The sequence below is a fragment of the Pempheris klunzingeri genome, chromosome 3 (assembly GCF_042242105.1).
Source record: "Pempheris klunzingeri isolate RE-2024b chromosome 3, fPemKlu1.hap1, whole genome shotgun sequence".
In the NCBI taxonomy this organism is placed as follows: domain Eukaryota; kingdom Metazoa; phylum Chordata; class Actinopteri; order Acropomatiformes; family Pempheridae; genus Pempheris; species Pempheris klunzingeri.
Genome location: NC_092014.1, coordinates 17,552,841 through 17,573,624, shown reverse-complemented (window position 1 = coordinate 17,573,624; position 20,784 = coordinate 17,552,841). Strand labels below are relative to the sequence as shown.

At 41.7% G+C, this 20,784-nt stretch overlaps 1 protein-coding gene across 1 annotated transcript; it reads right to left on the bottom strand.

Annotated features, from left to right (window-relative positions):
- Positions 1-770: 770 nt before the first annotated feature.
- evi5l (ecotropic viral integration site 5 like) lies at positions 771-18,472 on the bottom strand. The gene is made up of 19 exons (XM_070827607.1): positions 18,231-18,472; positions 15,203-15,392; positions 14,093-14,317; positions 13,159-13,233; positions 12,754-12,879; positions 12,436-12,579; positions 12,255-12,344; positions 11,371-11,468; positions 10,755-10,815; positions 10,584-10,637; positions 10,003-10,035; positions 9,201-9,341; positions 5,127-5,243; positions 4,671-4,811; positions 4,413-4,589; positions 4,003-4,149; positions 3,416-3,511; positions 3,131-3,226; positions 771-1,088 (listed from the first exon to the last, which is right to left on the bottom strand). Exons 1-19 carry the CDS (start codon positions 18,470-18,472, stop codon positions 771-773), a joined length of 2,571 nt encoding a protein of 856 aa, XP_070683708.1.
- Positions 18,473-20,784: the final 2,312 nt, after the last annotated feature.

Genomic DNA, 20,784 nt, shown 5'->3' with positions numbered 1-20,784 from the left:
GTGTGATAAAGAGTTCATGATTCATTTATGAATGCCATCTTGTGATGTCCTTACAGTTTGTTGTCTACATATTCCTACACTGCAATTGTCTTTTTAACACTGCTGAGAGGTAAATGGATGGCTGATGGTTTCTTTTTTTTTTGTGTTTGTGTCTCTTCCTAAAGAGAGGCATAAAAAGGGAAAAGAGAGGATAGAGATGTATTTCACTCTGAACCAATCAGGAAGGAGAGTTATATATGGGTAGACAGAGCATACAGTGTGTCCAGTGGCTATTACTCAGTTTATAGGGAGAGTTATTTCTGTCTACCCATGTTTCTCTCTTCGTCACAGTCACAGATTCAGGTCCAGTGGTCGATTTGGAGCAGCGAACAGCAACAAGTCTTGCTTGTCCAGTTTCAGTCCATTTTGTTTGCTTCTGTGTCATATGTTTGTGTTTGGATGGATATGTATTCTGATGGACAGTTTCTGGCGTAGTTATATGTGGGAACAAGGAGAGAGGCTTTTTTTTTGTCAGGGAACACGGGATCAGACGGTGTGGGGAACAAGGTGGTGGAGTCAGTAACAGGAGCGGAGACAAGGGTTAGTGATGAAGAGGTCCAATCAATGCCACTATGTCTGGATCAAGTTAAAGGTAAACACTGGAAAAGCTGAGAATGAGGACTGGATTGGATAATGCAGTCCCCGTCTACAGTAGTAGTTCTGTCCCGTAGAGCTCCAGTGTCTCTTTTGGCCAAAGAAATCCAATGAAACCGTCACTCCTCCTCCAGGCCTCAGTTATCCAGCCCCTCGGCACACACCATGCTGCCGTACAGCTGCTGTGGATCCGGATGTGTCCGCACCCGCTCATCTGCCTCGCTGTCCGTGCTACCCTCGCTGTCGAGGCGGGCAGACGGGTGACACGGGCCGGACAGGGTGGGGTAAAGGGCGCTGGCAGGCAGTGGGCTGGTGAGGAGATCCTCGTCTGAGCTCAGGTAGTCCCCCTCGGCAGAGGTGGGGCTGGCCAGACAGAGATCAGGGTAGTTGGTACTTCCACCTCCACCACTGACCCTGGAGCTGAGGGCTGCCTTGTGTCCTCGCAACTGCCTGATCTGAACACAGAGAAGAATGTTTTACTTTAATCAGGTTTTGTCTATTTTTCAGTGGTATTTACACTACTTTAATTTACTGAAAGCAGGAGGGCTAAGATTTTAAAAGCCTACATTATTGTGTATTTCACTTGTCAATGTTGTGTGTAGTGTGTCTCTCAATAATTAATTCTTCATCCCCACCCTGTCTATACTATGCAAACGTGTATTTTTGCACCCACACTTTTAAGTTTGTATCAAAATTAGTTAAATCTGAATCACTCAACTAAGTAAATAGAAGCAACAGTCGATCATTACTTTAAGACATGAAGGTCAGCCAATCTGAAAAAACTGTATCCTCAGGTGCAGTCACCAAAACCATCAAATGCTATGACGAAACTGGCTCTCATGAGGACCCCCCAGGAAAGCAAGACCAAGAGTTACTTCTGCTGCAGAGGATAAGTTCATTTGATATAGTTTATAGAATTCTATAGAACCTTTAACATCTGCTGCACCCGCAGAGATATAATGACTGCAGATGCCTTCCTTTACATACATCAGAATCCACACAGTATACAATAATAGAGGAAGTCTATTATGTGTTTATCTCAAAAGTGCACACACGTCTTCCAGATCAGTGTTGATGTTGATGTTTGAAAGGCTGATCACTGTGTGATATCTGTTAGATGAGAATTTGCAAAAGCAGGGGAATTTTTTTTTTTTGACAGGTTATTGGGTGCGAAAAAATCCCCCTGTGAAACACACTAATCTGTATTTTGCGTGCCATTTTGAAGTTGTGCAAATAGGCCAATGGGGTCTTTAAGGGTTAAATCACACACAAGTGGTCCTGACAGGAAAGTCAGATGCATGCTTTTGGCATGTCACCTTTGCATGTACCACAGTGACTCATGACAAATCTCAGCGGTTTTTGTTTCCCCCTATCAAACGCCCAAGCTACTTTTGGGGCGGGGGGGCAGTGGTTAACCAGTGGAAATATTTTGTGTCTGACTGCTTGTCAAGCTACAGCAGTTTTTTGGGGTAATTTTTTTAAATCATTTTGTTTTTCCAATATAAACATATTAATATCAAAAGTAGCAGAAAACTGTCAACATGCCTAAATATAGAGAAATGTGGTGTTTTTACAAAATTGCTTAACTCATGTCAAGCTGAATCACAGTGAATATATCTATATATGTGTAAATATGCGTGTAAAGTCATTTCTGCTGCATTATGTACAATCTGTCATCATGTATCAGCACTGTCAATATGAAACTTATCGCTTAGAGTACTGAGATTTTTCTAAATTGTTCACAGCTTCCACATTTGTACTCATGCAAGTTTCGGTCTCATCTATAAAACCACTGCTTTGATTAAAAAAATGGTGGGGGGAGTAGAAGAAAAGAGAGGAGAGGAGCGTTAAAGGGCAGGGCAGTCTCATCACACCCCCTCACTTTGAACACTTCCCTCTTTGTCACGCACTGCCACTCTCAGAATGATCAAGCTCAGGGTGCATTCTGGGTGAGGAACTCTGAGTCTCCAAAACAGGGCTGGAAAGATCTTTACGTCGCTTTTAAGTGAAATGAAAATGTGGAAATCAGCAAAATGCAAATACATGTTTTCAGCTGACAACGACAGTGTACAAAAGCCTCACAGCTGTGGGTTCATCTACGGCAGATCAAAATACCTTCGACTCCTTTTTCAGGATTTGAAGTTCACTGTGACCCAAATGGTGAGAATATGTTTGCCGGGGAGGAGCAGTGGTCTCTTATTACAAGAAAGACATTGGCACAACTGTGAGCGTATCTGGGTTAAAGTGACGTCTGTTATGAGGCTGCATGTAGATGACAAGGTTTTTCTGTGGTGGTTAGCCAGACTGCAGGAGATCAACCTACAGTATAAACGCACTGTGTGTCTGTGTATGTCTAACAGAAGGATACAAACATGCACAGTGCTGTGCACATATTTAAAGGAAGTAGTATGATTCCTTCCTGGGTTGCAGCGGTGAAAGTGACAGTGAGTATTTCTATGAAATAAACAGTGCTGTTCAGTGTGTGTGTGTGTCCAACCTCGTTTTTGAGCTCAGTGATCTGGTCCCGGAGCTGGTTGATATACTGTCTGGAGTCTGAGTGGTTCAGCTGGCCCTGGATCAGCCCTTCCTCCTTCTGAAAAAACACAGTTTACACACACAAACATGAGGTCACAGTCTTTTTACTGTTACATCAATCATCCACATGCAAACGTCAAAACCTGCATAAATTTAACGTATGCACCACCAATACAGAGAGAGACGCACGGGCGCGCGCACACACACACACACACACACACACACACACACACACACACACACGCACCTGTATCTCGAGTTCAGCAATCTTCTGCCTGAGTTCAGCCATGGCAGCCATACTGTCTGCCTCCCTCAGTCGCACTGCCATCACCTCCTCTTTACTCTGAGGGGAGAGCGGGTCCAAACAAAGAGAGACAGGAGATGACACTGACAATGATATACTGGCTTTCAGTGATGGATATTGATGACGCATCATAAACTGCAGGCCCTACTCTGTCTTCCATCTCTCATTCCAGGCCTCCTTCATTGCATCTGTCTGTCATCTTTTCTGCATATGAATCCCAGACTATAAAGACTCTGCACATTTCCCATCCATTTTTCCTGAAACATTTTGTAATTCTGTTCTACAAAATCTCCTTTTTCCCCCATCCTTCTCTGTCGCTCGTTCCCTTGTTTTTTTTTTTGCTCTTCATCTTGTTTTTTTTGTTTCCATCAAGCTATTACTGTCTCTTTACTGTATATTTATATCTTCTACGTTTCATCAAGTTGGACCGGCACAATGCTGCTCTTCCCATCAATCGGCCTTTCCCCCTGCTACTTCTCTCCCCTCCTCTGCTAGCTGCTTTTCTTTTTCTCGTTCCTCTCCAGTCAGACCTTGCAGTCGGACTCGGCTTGCTTCCTTTTCATCTCGTTGAGTTGGGCCTGGAGAGCTTTATTCTGATTGGCCAGCATCTGGAGCCGGTCCTGCAGGGCGGAGCGTTCCTGGTCGTTGCGACCAATCAGCTTGCTGTTTATCTGGTTCTGCAGTGAAGGAAGTCAAATATGAGAGGGTGAGTAGGGCACAGACAAATTATTATTTTGCTCACCAATAAATGAACTAATTAAAGAATCATTTAGTCTATGACATGTAAGAAAATTGTGAAAAATGTATCATAATTATCCGTGCTCTTACAAAGTGCCTGAAACAAATCCAACTGCACTGACTTTAAGGAAAAGGACTTGGACAAAAGGACATGTTTGTATACCCTCTATAAGTGACTGGCAGTGTGTACAGTATGTCTGACCTGGCTCTCCAGCTGCAGGGCTTTGAGCTTGACCTCTCGGAGCTCAGCCTGAGCCTGGGCCTCCCTCAGTCTGACCGTCATCAGTTTGTCCTGCAGCTCATTCATGGCATTCTTCTTTGGGGATTCCTTCCAGTGGCCGCCCCCACCACCTGTGCTGCTGCCACGGGACATGTGATGCTGCAGAAAAATAGTGAGCGCACACTGTGAAACCACACAAACGGGACACATGAACTTGCACAAACAGGTAGTCTGTGTTACCTGCCAGCGCTGGTTGAGCTCAGTGACTGTGTCCTGCATCTCTCTGAATGAGCGCAGTGTCTCCAGCTCCCTCAGCTTCATCTGCTTCACCTCCTCCTGCAGAGCGGCCATGTTGTTCTCATCAGGCAGGCAGCTGCTCCTCTGGGTGGACAAACACGCCATGTTTACGGTTTAAAAACTGGTCTAGAGCCACGCAAGCAATGACAGAGGGATACTGGCTTTTTCAAGCTTTCGGTTTTACATTACAGTAAAATCATTATCAGGAGGAAGCAGAGTGCTCAACACCCCATGAAGTAAAACAGAAAGCATGAAAACTCAACTGCGTTTGACATAACATGACACTTTCACAGTCAGTTAACAGTAAGATAATCTGTGACACATTTACAGCTGCTGTCTCTGCTCATCTTTCTAACTGTTTTCTCTCTCACAGACTAAAATGTGCGTCTGTTAGCTCACCTTCTCCAGATCGAGGACCTTGTCTTGCATTTCCTTCAGCGCTCCCAGCAGTTCGGCCTCGTGCAGTCTGGACTGCTCCAGCTGCGTCTGCAGATTACTCACAAACTGCTCTGTGTACTGAAACAAACATCACTGGTGTTACACAGCCACAGTGTATAACAGGCCTATAGGGAGTGATGCCAATGTTGATCACTTGTTGGTCTGAGCTTTTATGAAACTGTGTTGGTATAAAGATATTTACCAACGACTAGGAACATTAGACTAGCCTTGTCTGGCCTTGGACAAAATTGAAATCCCTTAACACTTTTCACTTTACTGTCATATGCAGTTAGTTTAGTTACAGATGATGGAGTTAGTCATACGTACCACAGTGCTTCAATGACTGAATGACTGAATTCTACCAAAAGCTCTTAAATCTCTTTCTCTTCCATTTCTTTCGCACCTTCTGTTTTGGAAGTCTAACAGCAAATTGAGTTTTCACACACCGAACCCTTCCATGTGTTCCAGTGTTTGTCCTTTTCTGAGGACTTAAACTGTTATCGATTATGACGTGCCACATTAACACCTGATCAGGGTCATCTGCAGCTAGTCTGCATGATGTAACAACATGGAAACTGTTCAAGGCTTTTCATTTTGTATGAGGACTTAACTTGTGCCCCAGTTCTTGTTAAATGTCCGCCTAGTAACCTGTATTCAAAATAGCTGATCAGCAAAGTGAAGATGGTATCATATGTCCCTCCTGCCAGAAGATAGAGAGCTACTGTACATTTTTATGCCACCACAACAAAGTGAAACTACAGGGTTACAGGCGTCAGTGGAAACTTACGTTCCTACGATGCAAAATACATAAGGTTGAAATTGGGCAAGTACATAGCGTGCATAAAAGAGTATCGATTTGTCATTTTGGGCTTCTCAGTCTTGGTTATCAAGGAAGACTGTGAGTGTCTGGAGGTGTGTGAACTGTGATGTGTGACGGGTGCCAGCATTGTGAACTGGAATAAAATCACCTGTCACAATGACGTCATTTAGAGCTCAGATCCTATGGTTAGAAACAAAAAATAAAAGGAGTGATGTACATTTTTTAACATTTGCTTAATTCACATTCACACTATTGCCTTCATTCTGTGCGAGTGTGTGCAGCAGTGAAAAGAGAGGAGTACAATGTATGAAGTTTGTCACACATCATACTCTCACAGAGATGAGATGAGTGTGAACTTTAACTGTGACTCCTTTGCAAAGATCGCTGGTCCAGACCAGAAGGGTTTTGTTTTTGTCTAAGTTAACAAGTCTAAATGCTAAAGGTGTTGTGAAACTTTCATTTTTTACAAACTTACTAGTTACTTATTAGTAAACTTATTAGTTACTTGTCTGTGTAGAAAAATAACTTTGTGCTCTTCACCTTTTAGAAAAGCTGTGGTCTTGTAAATGTGTTGTCATATTGTAGGACCAGAAATCATACAGTACATTGGCAGAAATGACATTCATATGCAAAATACAGAGATGGAGACCCTTAACTTAAAAAAGTGACAATACTAGTAATACTAAGTAAAAACGTTAAATTACAAGTACAAGTCCTGTATTGAAAATGTTACACAAGTATTATTGCCAAAATATACTTGACTTATTTAAAATAAACGTATTTAAATGCAAACACCAACACCACCTATTCACCATAACCTACGACCTGACTTTTCTCCTGCTCTTGCTTTCTGTACTTTGCTCCCTACGTCAAGTGTTCTTGGCTTCCTTGAAAGGCGCTATATGAATCATCATAAAATCATCATTATCATTCATATAAAATGCCCCTGTGGGTGTTATACTATTACATATGATCACATTAGCTTATTATTGCTGATGTATTCATATATATGCTGATATATATTTCATATAATAATGCATTTTATCTGTAGTGCACTTTACATGAGCAAATCTCAAAGTGCTACATAAAACACCAATAGGCAAATCAACAATTGAAAAATCAGTCAGCATCATAAAAACAGCAAAAGAGAAAGGTTTTTAGTCCTTTTATAAAGGACTCTACAGTCTGTGGTGCCCTCAGATGTAATAATTATCCAGAACTGACGGTGTGGTTGTTTGAATAACTCGGAAGAAACAGAGCTGGCAAAATAAAACTCAATAAAAGCAGGATGATAGGCGAACTTGCACCATCAGTCACTATAGGAACGTTTCAATATGTGACTGAGGTGATATCATTATTTAAAATGCATGAGAGGCTACCCTGTGGGGTTTTTGACCCTGTGCAGCGCTATGGAGAAATGTGTCTGTGTGTGGGTCCCTGTTTCGTTTATTTTCAATGTAAAGACACTAAACTGGCACAATAATAGTTTTACTTGAAAATGTATTGCTTTTTTTCCATATTGTAACCTGGTCCCCACACATAAATGGAACCGGCAGACTACTAAGGGAAGCATTTATATTTTGTTTTTTCATCTTTACATTGCTGGAAACTCCCCAAAAACCTGATAGGAAGCCCTTAAGATCACAGGTTGCTGTGGAGTAACTTTCCTATTTTCATGCTGTATTTGCACCTTAAAGCTGACATCTCTGAACGCGTTCATGACACAGAAATCTAAAAATCTGTGACAATCATATTACACCTCACTTTCCTCTGACATTTTCCTGTGAAAATTTCATAATTTGCGGTTTGTGCAGTTTGAGTCCATGCTTTTATCACCCTGTGTACCATCTCCTCCATTTTCTCAGTCTTTTATTTCCTTAAGTAACACACTTTGAAACTACACCAATGACTTCAACTAGGATGATAATATATTTTATCTATAGAGCATTTTTCAAGATAGCCATAGATTCTTAAAGTGACAGCCTATATTAGAAAATGGTGTTGCAATGTTTTTTTAAATTTTTTTTTTTTTTAAATATAATTTCTTTGTAATGGAAAATTGTATTACGGGGTTCAAGAAGCAACAACCTTTGATAAAATCTGTGTAGTGCAAGTGTTTCCATGTAGTTGGATTGCAAAACAGGTCTTATGTTTAGGTGACTTGTGTTGCATACATGTGAACAAATTTCCACCGAAGTTGAAGGCATTCAGTGTTGCAATTAGTTCATTCAGGTCAAACACTGTCTGCTCTAAACCTGACGCAAGACTGACCGGATGCTGCAGGATAACAGATAATCTGTTACTGTTATGTTTTTTCTTATCAAAGTTCAACATTGTGGGAAATACACTTATTTGCTTTCTTGCTCAGAGTTTGATGAGAAGACTGACACCACTTTCACTTCTGTCTGTAAAATAGGGACGGTTAGCTTAGCTTAGCATAAACACCAGAGGCGGGTGGAAAGAGCTAGCCTGGACGTGACCGTTTGTTTACACCAATTTGTATAAAGTTTGTGATTTATATAAATGAAACAAAAGGGAATATAACATGCTAATTAGTGAGCTTTGAGGGTACTTTGTTACCTTTGGACAGAGCCAAGCCAGCCATGTCCCCCTGTTTGCAGTCTTTATGCTAAGCTAAGGTGCTGCTGGGTCCAGCTTTACATTTAGCAAACAGATATGATAGTAGTATCATTGTCCTCATCTAATCTCTCTGACAGGCAATCCAAATAGAAAGCATTTTTTAGAAGCGTTGTCGATGAAACTGTATTGGTGCAGTAACTCCCTGCTGTCAGTCAGTCTGGTGAAAGCAGGTTGGCTGTTCACTCAGCTCCCAGGAGCTGCGGCTTACAGACTTCCACATGCAGCACGCTATTTACAGAAGATGGAGACCGTGTGGATTGGATGACGGAATGCTAACGCGTTGAACTAGTCCTTTAAGTAATTAAGATTGGAGAAAGGGTTTTGTCCTTAGTAACTGTTTTTGTTGTGTCTTTTATACAACATGGTATCAACTCAAACAACCATTACCTAATGAAACCATTCAACAGAAATGCAGATTAACTGCTTCTGCCTTCAGAGAAAATCTTACAACATAAATTTCTTTTTCAACATACACGAGGGCGAGCGACTTTTTGCCCGCCTACGTCCTCTGTGCAGAACAATTGTGTTTGTTGTCACCACACTGTGTCTGTGCACAGATTGTGGGTTGTGTTTACCTTCTGTTGCTGCAGCTCTCTGATGGTGTCCTGTGCTTTCTCAAGGCTCTCGCTGGCCGTGTTGCACTGCTGCCTCACCACAGCCAGCTCCCGTTTGATCACGTAGTTCTCCTCTGCTTCTTGCGCCCTCGTCACCTGACCCTGGAAGAATGGGGTTGAGGATCAGCGTTGAAATTGAAATTTAAAAATACAGACTGCATGACAATGTAGGGAAGAAGCATCCAGGGAATGCAACATTGTTATGCTTACAGGGAACTCTGCTACATGGTGCAGAGTAGATTGTTTAGCATTAAGGCAATAGTTTGACATTTAGGGAAATACACTTATTGACTTTCTTGCTGAGAGCTGGCAGAGAGGATCGATACCACCCACATACCTGTCCGTATGAGGCCACAGACAGCAGCTGTCAGCTGCTAGCTTAGCTTAGCATAAAGACTGAGAACAGTCTTATCTTGAACTACATGGGATATTTCAGTCACATTTTGGTAAACTACGTGTATTTATAATGACCATTTGTAATAGTAGTGATTATAGCAATAGTTTTACATGCCACATGCAGGGATTGTACAACCTTATATTAGAGTGTCCACCATAGATACATGCACGCAGGGATTACAGGACGGTCTTCTGGACTGAATGGATATGCAACATAAATAATACTCTTTCATGCACTTTTGGCTGATTATCATCATGAAGAGGAAGAGAAGCAGTGCAGTAGAGCGGAAACAGGAGGAGGAGGAGGGAGGTGCGAGTAGGACAGGGGACAGCAAGGTCAGTGGGAAAGTGGTTGACAGTACCCTACCTGTATCAGTCTGTCTGCCAGAGCAGCACTCTCCTACAGTGCAGCGAAGGAGAGGAACAAGAGGATGAAAAAAGAGATGAAGAGAAAGTGAAAGACAGCAGGACAACGGGGAGGATAAATCACAACAAAATACCCACAAGGAAATTCAAGGAAGAGAAAGAAACGGGACCACAGGTTGAGGGGTCAATCATTTGAAATGAATTTAAAGACATGTAGAGATTGTGAAGAAAAAGAGGCAGCAGTGAGATTGCTCAGAAAAAAAATATTTCAGAGAGGAAGAGAAGATTTAAGAACTGCAGCGTCTCTTAATTGCAGAGTGCTGGAGCAGAGGAGAAACACAGGAGTGAACCGCAAGCATCCACACCAAGAAACACACATACACACAGGCTACAACAATCTCCTGAGGAGAGGAACACAAACTCAAGAATTTAAACCTGCTTCATTATCTCGCTGCAGTGTTTAACTAGATCTGATCAGAACGCGAAGAGTCCTCCGCTGAGCAATCTGGCTGTTTCGTCTCAGTGAAGCTGCATAGACCTCATTTATTTTAGCATTTAGATAAGCTGGAATCCATCTCTTACCTTCTCCAGAGTCTCTATCCTCTGCTTCAGCAGCCTGTTTTCTGTGCGTAACCGCTGAACAGAGAGAGCGGGGGGGGGGGGGGGGGACAGTTATAAGGCCAACTTTAAAATACTCCTAGAAGTGTTTAATGTAATATCCACATCATGAACAAAGACATAAAATATACGTACCTTGATCTCAATTTGTTCCTCCATTTCTTTGTTCTTGATTGTGGTATATTCTTTCTCAAGTCTGATAAAAAACAAACATTTTGCAATGTTACCACAAAATGTACATGTTTTTTTGCTGCGCCTCATTGATTGGTTGTCCAATTGTTATTGTGACACGTGGATTTCTAATTTCAAAGAGAACCGGGTCGGTGTCTTTAAACATTCAACCATCAGTCTGCTTATTAACTCTTTGATCATAACAGCATATAGTGACTTTCACTACTGCTAAATTTACCACAAGAGAATGATCAAACCCCAATTTCAGTGCAATGATAAAGGCAAAGTAATACATCTGGTTGTGATAATAAATAGGCAGGTTGTGTTATTTAGTGATGAAGTACAAAGAATGTCATTTCACTGACAGAATTCAATGGCAAATAACAGAATTTCACTGTGACAGTAAAGTTTATAGGGAACCAATCTAAATGCACATGGTGTCATTAATCTATAGCACAGTGTGCAATCCACATTTACTTCATAATGATAAGTTAAAGCAAAAAAAAAGTTGCTTACTTTCACGTTAAAAACCAAAAATTAGCCCTAGCCTAGCGGTTAGATGAGTAAAGTGTGCTCTTACTTCTTCATCCTCTTGGGGTTGTATTTAACCTGGTAGGCCCTGAGGATCAGCTTGTCCGGGCAGCTGTCAAACTGGTGGGGGATCACCTTCTGAAAATGCTGGCAGACCCCGAGGGAAACACACACAAGATTAGAGAGACAGACAAAGATACTCATTAATGTTTTATGAAGAAGCGGGCAGACACAATTTAGAAGGGTGAAGAAGAGCGGATGAGGCCCAACGCTGGCCAGCAGCTTCTGCATTTTTGGAGCTTCACAGACAATAAAGTTTAAACAAATATCTTTTTTTGAGTTAGAACCTAATGCAGTTCATATACTGAGATGAGGCTTAATCATTTCAGTCATTTTTCAATCAAAAAATGCCAAAATTATCTAGTTTGTTGGCTTCTTTGTCAAAGTGAAAATCTTGCTATTTTTTGACATTTTGTCAACTAAAGGGTTGATCAGTTAATAAATATATATGTAGTTGCAGCCCTACCTCAGGGTGTGCAATTACCCAATAGCAAGAGAGAGAAGAAATAGGTAAAGCGTATAAAGAGTGTATAAGTGAAACAAATACAACAACCAGGTACAATCTATACTATTTTCTTCTTAGATTTTTATATCTTATTAGAATTCAGATTTAATTCACTAATTTGGTAGATTTTTTACTAAAAAGCAACAGTTGAAGTTTTTTTTTGATTAACTGATCAGTTAATGGTCTCTGAAGACCCTAATACATCATCTCATCTGCCCTGGTTTCTGTTTCTGTTTTGAATTAATGTGAAACAGATGCTGTTCAGATCTCTAGTTCAGGAAGCTTGTGTGCAAAACGGCGAGTGAGACGTGGAGCATTTGACTTGTTGCTGAATCTGTGTTATGAAACTCATTTCTGCAGCTAGTTACCTGCGACATGCCCTCCATGTCCAGCTGAATGAGGTCGGTCTGGTTGTACTGCAGGATGGCCAGGCCCACACGGAAGATGATCTCCAGGCCCTACGGACGGGCCACATATTTCATTAACAGAATGCACACAAAGAAATCCATCTTCAGATACTTAAAAACACAGACTCGAAACGTTTCCTACCTCATACATGAAAATATCGAAGATGCGCGTGGCGACAGGTAGAGGGAGGAAGGTAAGGAAAAGGGTGAGGAACCAGGACGAGGCGTACATGGACGTGTGGAAACTCTGGGATCGAAAATGGACGTTCAGTTCTGGAAGCTGCTCCTAAGGATTAAAAAAAGGAGGATTTAAGCTTCAAGCTAATAAAGTACAGTCAAAATGACATGAAACGAAAGTGATGTGTTGGAGGTAAAAACGAATGATTTGCTGCCCCTTTGTGGATGAAAGTTACACTGCAAGCCTCGTGTTTGTTTATAGACTCTCCTGCTTCCTCCTTACCTGTAGCAGATACTCAAACTGGTAGATGCAGAGGCCGAGCTCGGCCATGCTGGGTTTGAACAGCTCCCTCAGGCGGTACTCCTGCATCAGACGCACAAAAACACAAAACGCCTCCTCCTCGGGCATCTGGGAGGAGGTGAGAGTTCTCAGTAAAGCTCCCTCATTAGGTACAACTTAGACAATGCTTATGTTACACAGCTTATTATACAGTGACTCCCATATTTCACTGGTAACCTTTAGAGACAACTTAATTGCTCTGCAATTTTTCAAAGAATCTGCTACATAATCAGTTGTTTTTGGGAGCAGTAATCAGAGAAATCTGGCGGGACTGATTACAGTGAGCCTCAGACATACTGTACTGAGCCTTAAAGCAAAATGTCCTCATTATGGATAATTTTCCATTACCTGCATAAGCAGCAGACCAACGATGAATGCACTACCTTGGCAGTAGCCCACCTCTCGATCCACCAGAGAGTATGCCTGAAGACACACACACACACACACACACACAACATTTGCTATGTGCTGTATTTATAGAAAGCAGCACATTTGACATCCGTAATCCTGATTGAACATTCAGACTGTGAGCAGCAGGATCAAGAAGTCACCGCAGGTCCCTTCATTTCCTGCGCAGCTGAGCTACCGGGGAGCTGATGTGTAAACGGTCAACAAGGTTGTTTCCATGGCTGTGAACAGCAAATCTTTTTGTCTCATGAACAAAACTACATTAGGAAGGCAACACTCAGCCTGGCAAGTGCAAACAGCCATTCAAATCCCTCCGGTTTGATGCATCTTTTTCTGAATGACTGCAGCAGGAAATGTCTCAAAATGGCTCTCTGACTACTACTACACAGAACTTGATTGTCATGCTGAAGCAAACAATTTAGACAATGATGCAAGTCAAATTATGAAGCAAAAATGCCAAAAGAATACTGGTTCCAATTTTTCAAATGTGAAGATTTGCTGCTTTATTCTGTTTTTATATTATTGTAAATAAAAATATTGTTATGTTGCACTGTTTTGGACTGTTAGATGTTCAAAACCCAACTGCGTTTGGGGCTATGGGTACATTCATGCAGAGCACTGCAGATTCTTGCTGCTGTGTTTGCGCTATTCTGCTGGTCGACATGCAGAGACACAAAGTTAGTGAATGAAGAAGACTGTAAATATTTTTTGAACAATATATATTTGGGGTTGAGAGTTGACAGGAAGATTGAGGAATGACAAAGGTCCGTGACAACATTGCCCTGAACTGCAAGGACATTTAAAATACTGTACCCATGGTCAAAACACACAAACACGTGCAAACCAAGTTGATGTGAAATACTGCAGGGCTCACCTTCATGACGTTGAAGAGGACTTCCTGCCCCAGGCTGTCCTGACCTTTGAAGAACTCATGCTCAGGGTAGGTGCGGGCGATGTCTCTGCGGATGAGCTTCTCGCAGGGGGACGACATCTTTAGCAGCTCAGAGTACTGGTTCTTCACCGGCATGTCAGTGGCGTTGCCCAGCAGCTGCCAGACGATGGCCCGGAAATGGTGAGGGATGCCCTTTCTGATCAACTCCTGGAGGACAAAGAGAGAGAGACATTAAAGAGGATTAATACCTCGCTGCTCGTTTGTGGTGACGGATGCAATTTTAAACATCTCTAAGCATCTCTTAAGGAGTAAAGAGCAGACAGATGAGAAGACGAATCAATTATGGAACAATGAATAGGCATATTTACGAGGACAATTTAGTATGATTTAATAATTATAGCCACTCGGTATATGATGATGTATCACTCTTCCACTCATGTTTTTCATTTAAAACAAACTACGTTGCCTGCTTTGTCTGCTCTCCCATTTTGCCCTGATGTATTTTGCTGTCCCCTCCCTCATCTATCTTCTCTTCCCCTGGGTTTTCTCTTTTTGTCACAGAGGACACAGATAGACACAAAGAGGAGAGGAGGCAAGAAAGAGAGTGAAGAGAGAAGCGGATTGGTGAAGTGCAGCTCAAAGGCATCGGTGTAGTCATATCAAAACTGTTGTACTGACACATGGAACCAGATTCAGGCAAAGATCAAGAAGGTTTTTCTTCCAAAGACGTCCAGTTGTACGGGAACCTTGGGCTCTCAGACAACAGTGAGCTTCATGTTTCTGACACACAGCTAAAAATGACGCACAATGTGACCTCATGAATAAAAAAACACAACAAAGTACCACATTTTATGTGGACCTCTGCAGAAAATGAGCAATAAGTCAGGGATTTACAGGGCCCTTTTTTTCTGTTTTGTTCTGTAAAACAATCATGTAAACTTCCTTGTGAAACGAACTAGATGGACGAATAAAACATCGAGGCTGATAATCTTCTTATTGATTTTTTCATTTATGATTAGAATCAACTTATAATCAGTGACTCGTTCTGGAAATGAATGAATGAATTAATTTTCCCCAGTCTCTGATCCCCACCTTCAGGAGTTTGTCCTTCTTGCGTCTCCACTCTTCCCACTCGTTTACGATGCGGCCCCACAGGATCCAGGTGTCCTCCTCCAGGTGTGACAGGTTGGAGGAGGCAGAGGAGCTGGACACCAGCGAGGAGCCGCTGTTGCGCCTTGAGCCGCTCATCGACCGCATGGACTTGGAATCAGCCTCGAGCAACCTGTGTGAAGAGTGAGGAAGCTCGAATTACAATTGATTATTTCTGATGGGAAAGGCACATGACTATATGGCACAGTATATTTGTCTCATACAATATAGGAGAGACACTGGAGAGTGACGGGGAGGCTGTGATGAGCATTAGGAGTCATGGCAGGCAGATATGACATTGAGGATGACTGTGACATTGCGAGGATCAGTACAGCTTGTGTACAACCTTGCAGAGGCAAAAGAAGCCTTAGGGCTTGTTACCTTAAACTACAGAATCAGAGGCTGACCCGTGAGGATGTTACACACACAGCTGACTGGCTATGAAAATTTAAAAGCAAAAACATGGCTTTGCATACACGATCGGAGCAAAGGGAGTTTTTTGGGCGGAAAATCTGGACTTAAATTTAGACATCAGTAACAGGAAGCAATAAGACACTCTTTTATATCTTTCAAAAGCAACTACAAATCTCAACCCAATAATAATTAATATGCTGCCTTTATGGGCAAAAAAATCCCAGAAATAGTACTTGTACAATACCACAACTTGCTGTTCTTAAACTTTGGTTTTTATGCAGATTTAATACACAAGATGAAGTTAATTACTGAGCTTTACCTTTGGACAGGAAAAGGATAGCGGTTTCTAGTCCAGTCTTTCTGCTAAGCTTAACTGACTGGCTGCTGGCTGTATGTGTCACGTACTGGCATGAGAGAGAAAACGCCCAAAAAGACAAACAAGCACAACTGTTGAACAATTCCTTTGAATGTGTTTTTGAAGTAGGACACACAGCAGGACAGCAGGAAACAGAGATGATGTGATTAAAGAGACTGCTCTTTACCCCGAGGGTGTTAAGGTTCAGTCCCACTTTGACCCCAAATGTCGGATTCTTTTAAGTCACTTGACTCCTACGTCCTGTGTGACCTCTCAGCTGAAACATGGGATGGCTGGGTGGAAAACTGTACAGTATAGGACTGCTCACATTTAATATAGCACAGTGCTGCACTTAATAAGGTCTGATCAAAGCTAAATGTATTTTTCTACAGTGGTGGACCACATTAATGTCAGGTGAACATGTGTACATGTGGGATTAAACCTTACATAACACGGAGATTAACCTCATCCTTGAGCAGAAAAAAATCACTTTCCAAAACATGACAGTGAAACCAACATGTTGAGATATTATCCCCAGAGAAACCGGTCCTGAACTGATTGAATAATAAGCTTCCCGAAAGAACACAGCGTAGCATCAAGGGTACATGGATGGGTTTTACTTTCCAGCAACAATTGAAGGTTGTCTGGTTTAGTGCTGAGGTGTTGCTGTGATGGAGAGACTGACAACAGACGACAGGAAGTTGTGCAGATGAAGTGAATGTCAGGTGGCATTTTGAGTGTGTCAGATATAAAAGTAAAATATTTATAGTGTTGATCTGGACAATGTAAGTCAGCATGTCGAAGTGTCCTTGGGCAAGACACTGAACCTCAACTTGCTCCTGAAGCATAGCTTCACTGTGTGAAAGAATAGTCTCCTCCTGTATGAATGATGTGTGAATGATGTGATATGAAGAAAAGGCGCTATACAAATACAGAGCATTTACCATTTACATCACCATTAACTGTATCACCTGAGATATAACAATTACGTTACGAAATTTAAAATGATATCAATTTAGAGTTTTAATACGATATGCAGTACTGATATGGTACCCAGTGCACACCTATTCAGTGTTTTCTAAAACGCTAACCTACATACCCATTTTTTATTGCCCGGTGTGTATTTCTTGCAGATGTAGGACATACAGATTTGTGATTCTAGGTCAAACTGACAGTGCCTTGTGGTCATTTTACACATATCCCTTCTCAGTGGACACGGGTGTGTACTGTAAACACCTTGAACAATGGCAATATTTCAGGCCCTGTGTCTAAACGCCGCAAAATGCAGCATTACACTATTTCTCCAGATGTCACTGTGACTACGGCCTTAAAGCAGCCTAAACCTTTTATGAAACTCTCATCTCCTGTGTGCTTGAAAGATGTTTCATTTCAATGTTAATGGTGGGGAAAAAGTATCAAACTGTTTTCAAGTGTCACTTTGATTTAAAAGCTCTCACATTGAAGGAGTGCCTTTCTTCTTCTGTGCAGCATATTACTGGCAATATTCTGTTCATTTCCATCAAGGTAATTTACTGAGCAATGCTCAAAAGGTTCTCTGTACTCGATCAGAACTCACACGCTTTGATGTTGCTGGTAAAATTGTTAACATTTCAGGATGATGAGCAGCCATCTGCCAGAATGGCTGTGTTACCCTGGAGATTATACTTTTTCGTCTCCGGTTGAAGAAGTTCTAATTGTCTCCCATATTAGACCATCTCATTAATTAGATGCTGTTTTAACGTTACCTTCAACTCTCACTGTTTTCTGCACATCAGCTTCTGCTACTGAAATAAGGCTACTTTAACTTGACCTATTTGTCCTCTTATTATCTATTTTCTTGAGTTTGTGTTCTTGTTTGATCAATAGATTTACCTCCAACATCAACTATGTACAGTTTATAGACTTTTCATGTCCATCATTGATTCATTGGTTAAAATGTTTTTTTATTTTCGATTTCTTATTCACTGTGCCTTACAGGGCATCTACACTGAGGAGACACAGTGATTACTCCTGTCACGACTGCTTTTGCCCACCCCACTGAAGTGACAGCTGTAACTGTCAGCTGTCTAACTTAACAGTTAGACAGGGAAGAAGTTAGAAAACACTACATGTTCATGTATATTCAAGGTTTAAGGGAAAATTTGATAGAATTTTAGCAGAAAAGGGGCTGTCTCAGGACACTGTTATGTTACTTGATCTCACCTGTTCTGCTCCTCCAATTTGGCCAGCAGCTCCAGTTCATCAGGACTCAGGTTCTCCGAGTCTGCCGGGGAGGCTGCGGGTGCCGACAGCACTGCATCATGGGAAGAGGAGTCTGGGCTGAGCACTGGGCTGCCCGTAGACGGGGGGTCTGGGTCCATGCCGGGAGGGGAAGAAGGACACTCTAGCTGAGGGGGCACCCCAGTAGAGCCCTCTCTTTCTGGGCTGCCGCTGGGTATAGACATAGCGGTGACAATGGAGTGGGATGTGTGAAGCAGTGTAGGTGTGGTGAGAGGGCTTTCCAGTCTCACTGTTGGTGTCCCTCCTCGGTGAGCCTGGCTGCCGCCTGATTGGCCGTGCAGCCAATACGATCAGAGGCCTTGAAGTCTGTCAGGGATGCAGAAAGAGCAGAATGAAAATGGGCACAGAGTTAGCATGATCAAAACATCACTACCAAAAAACAAATATTTAGTTCTCCACTTGTGAAAAAGCACAGCATGGCATGATCGACCTTGTTTAACTGCAGCTTCAAAAGGACAGAAGGACTGCAACCCTCGAAATCATCCTTATGGATCAGTCGGTTTGTTTTGATTATTGTTTAGTCTCTGGTGTCAAATCAAATCACATGTGTGACCAGCAGTTTAAACCCAACAGCATTAAGCCAACAATGATGTAAAACAGAGAAGGGATGAGCTAACTTTTACGTGATCAATGACTTAAACAATGAAATGATTAATAAATTGATGTCAACTAATCATTACGAACACAAAAATAGTTTTTTTTCTTTTTGAAAAAGGCAATTATAATGAGACAGTTCTCTTTTGAACAAAATCTGTAACTGCTTGAGATCCAAGATACTCAACCTTGGACATGTATCATTACAAATGCTAAGATTTTATTATTGTAGAAAACTCTTAATTCAAATTGTTGAACTCTTTCCACACGATTATGAATACTGATTGTTTTGGTGAGGAGTGCCCACCCCCAACAGACATAAAGTAGTCAAACAAATGAGCAAATTACAGAGATGTTATAGTCCCCCACATGCACAAACATCCTAATCCTCTGCATTTCAGCTTGTGCACTTATTTGAGTAACAAAGACACAAGATGTCGCGTTTGGCTTATCAGACTCGTCATACTGGTCCAATCCACACGAAGATGCCAATAATGCCCCTCCACACCCTGACTCAACTAACTGCTTTGAAGGATGTGCTCTTAGTCACTGTAATGACATCATCCTGACTGAGAACATCACGGTTCGTCTTCTTCAGACAGACATTTGGAAACAGTGTTGTTGATGTGATATATATCTTTATAACTGAGTGTTGAGATCTATAGATCTGAGTGAACTGAGATATGATAGAACAAACCTGTCAGTGGCGTTACACACATAATAACCCGACACACTGTTTATCAATTGACATCAGACTGTATGGCTTCCACAACTCCTGCATGATAAATGTGCATGAAGGGATATTGAATCAGACAGGTTATCAATAAGAATAGGTGTAATGGGCTAAAAGAGCTAAAAGCCAGAGGAGGTTTTCTCTCATGTAAACTTAGATGTGATTTCACAGCATGAACATCATTTTTCTTTCAGACAGGGCCGAGAGCATTGAAAATAGATTCTTGTTTTATTGGAGTTGTGTGTGTGTGTGTGTTAGTGTCTTTCAAGTTTAATTAGTTAAGGGCATAAACAGGACAGGCATTTGTGTCTTGAGTGCTACATTTAACTTGCTAATGTTAGACAGCAGCTCTAGACCCTGTGCTTTGCTGTCCCTCATTAATCCATCTTCACAGATACATGCATAAAATATAGAGCTACATATCAAGGAACAGTGTGAAGATTTCACACATACCAGAAAAAAAACAAACATCCCGGAGCTTGGCCACTGTGCTGCATATGGCAGCAGCTCATTTTATTTATTCTATTACATTTTATGTTTGCACACACACATAAGACTGCATGCAATCTAATGCTGAAGTTACCAGATAAGTAACGAGGATGAACACAGACAGACAGACAGACAGACAGACAGACAGACACACATAACCTTGTATTTCCTCATTGACATAATGCATTCCCCAACCCTTACCCCCTAACCTTAACATGCACCTAATTCTAACCTGAAATTCACGTTTGAACCCCAAAATAGCCTTTTGAAGGTCTATCAGAAAAGAGGGATTGGCCAAAATGGCTCACTTTGCGAAAATCTCCTCACCCCCAAGGTCTAAAACTCGGGTCGGCTCACAAAGATAACAAAGAGCTACAGTCCAATCCCCTGACTCTCCCTTTGCTACATTATGGATGGTAGCTCTTTTACAGGGGGAGCGTTGTGAAATTACTTCTGGCCACACACACACACACACATACTGTGTAGCTGGCCAGCTAATAATAACTCAGGAATAACACGTATAATATAATAAATATAGGAGGTGTGCAATTTTGCAGAAGGGAGAAATCCCAGAATGAAAATACACATCAAACACAAACAACAACAACAACACAATGAACTGATCAACAACACAATGAACTGATCAACAACACAATGAAT

Excerpts from the sequence above, each read along its gene's own strand:
- evi5l (XM_070827607.1), bottom strand. The coding sequence starts at position 18,472 with ATGTCTATACCCAGCGGCAGCCCAGAAAGAGAGGGCTCTACTGGGGTG. Across the intron at positions 10,816-11,370 it reads AACCCCAAGAGGATGAAGAA|ACTTGAGAAAGAATATACCA; the intron begins GTAAGAGCACAC and ends GTTTTTTATCAG. Across the intron at positions 3,512-4,002 it reads AAGCCGAGTCCGACTGCAAG|AGTAAAGAGGAGGTGATGGC; the intron begins GTCTGACTGGAG and ends CTCTCCCCTCAG.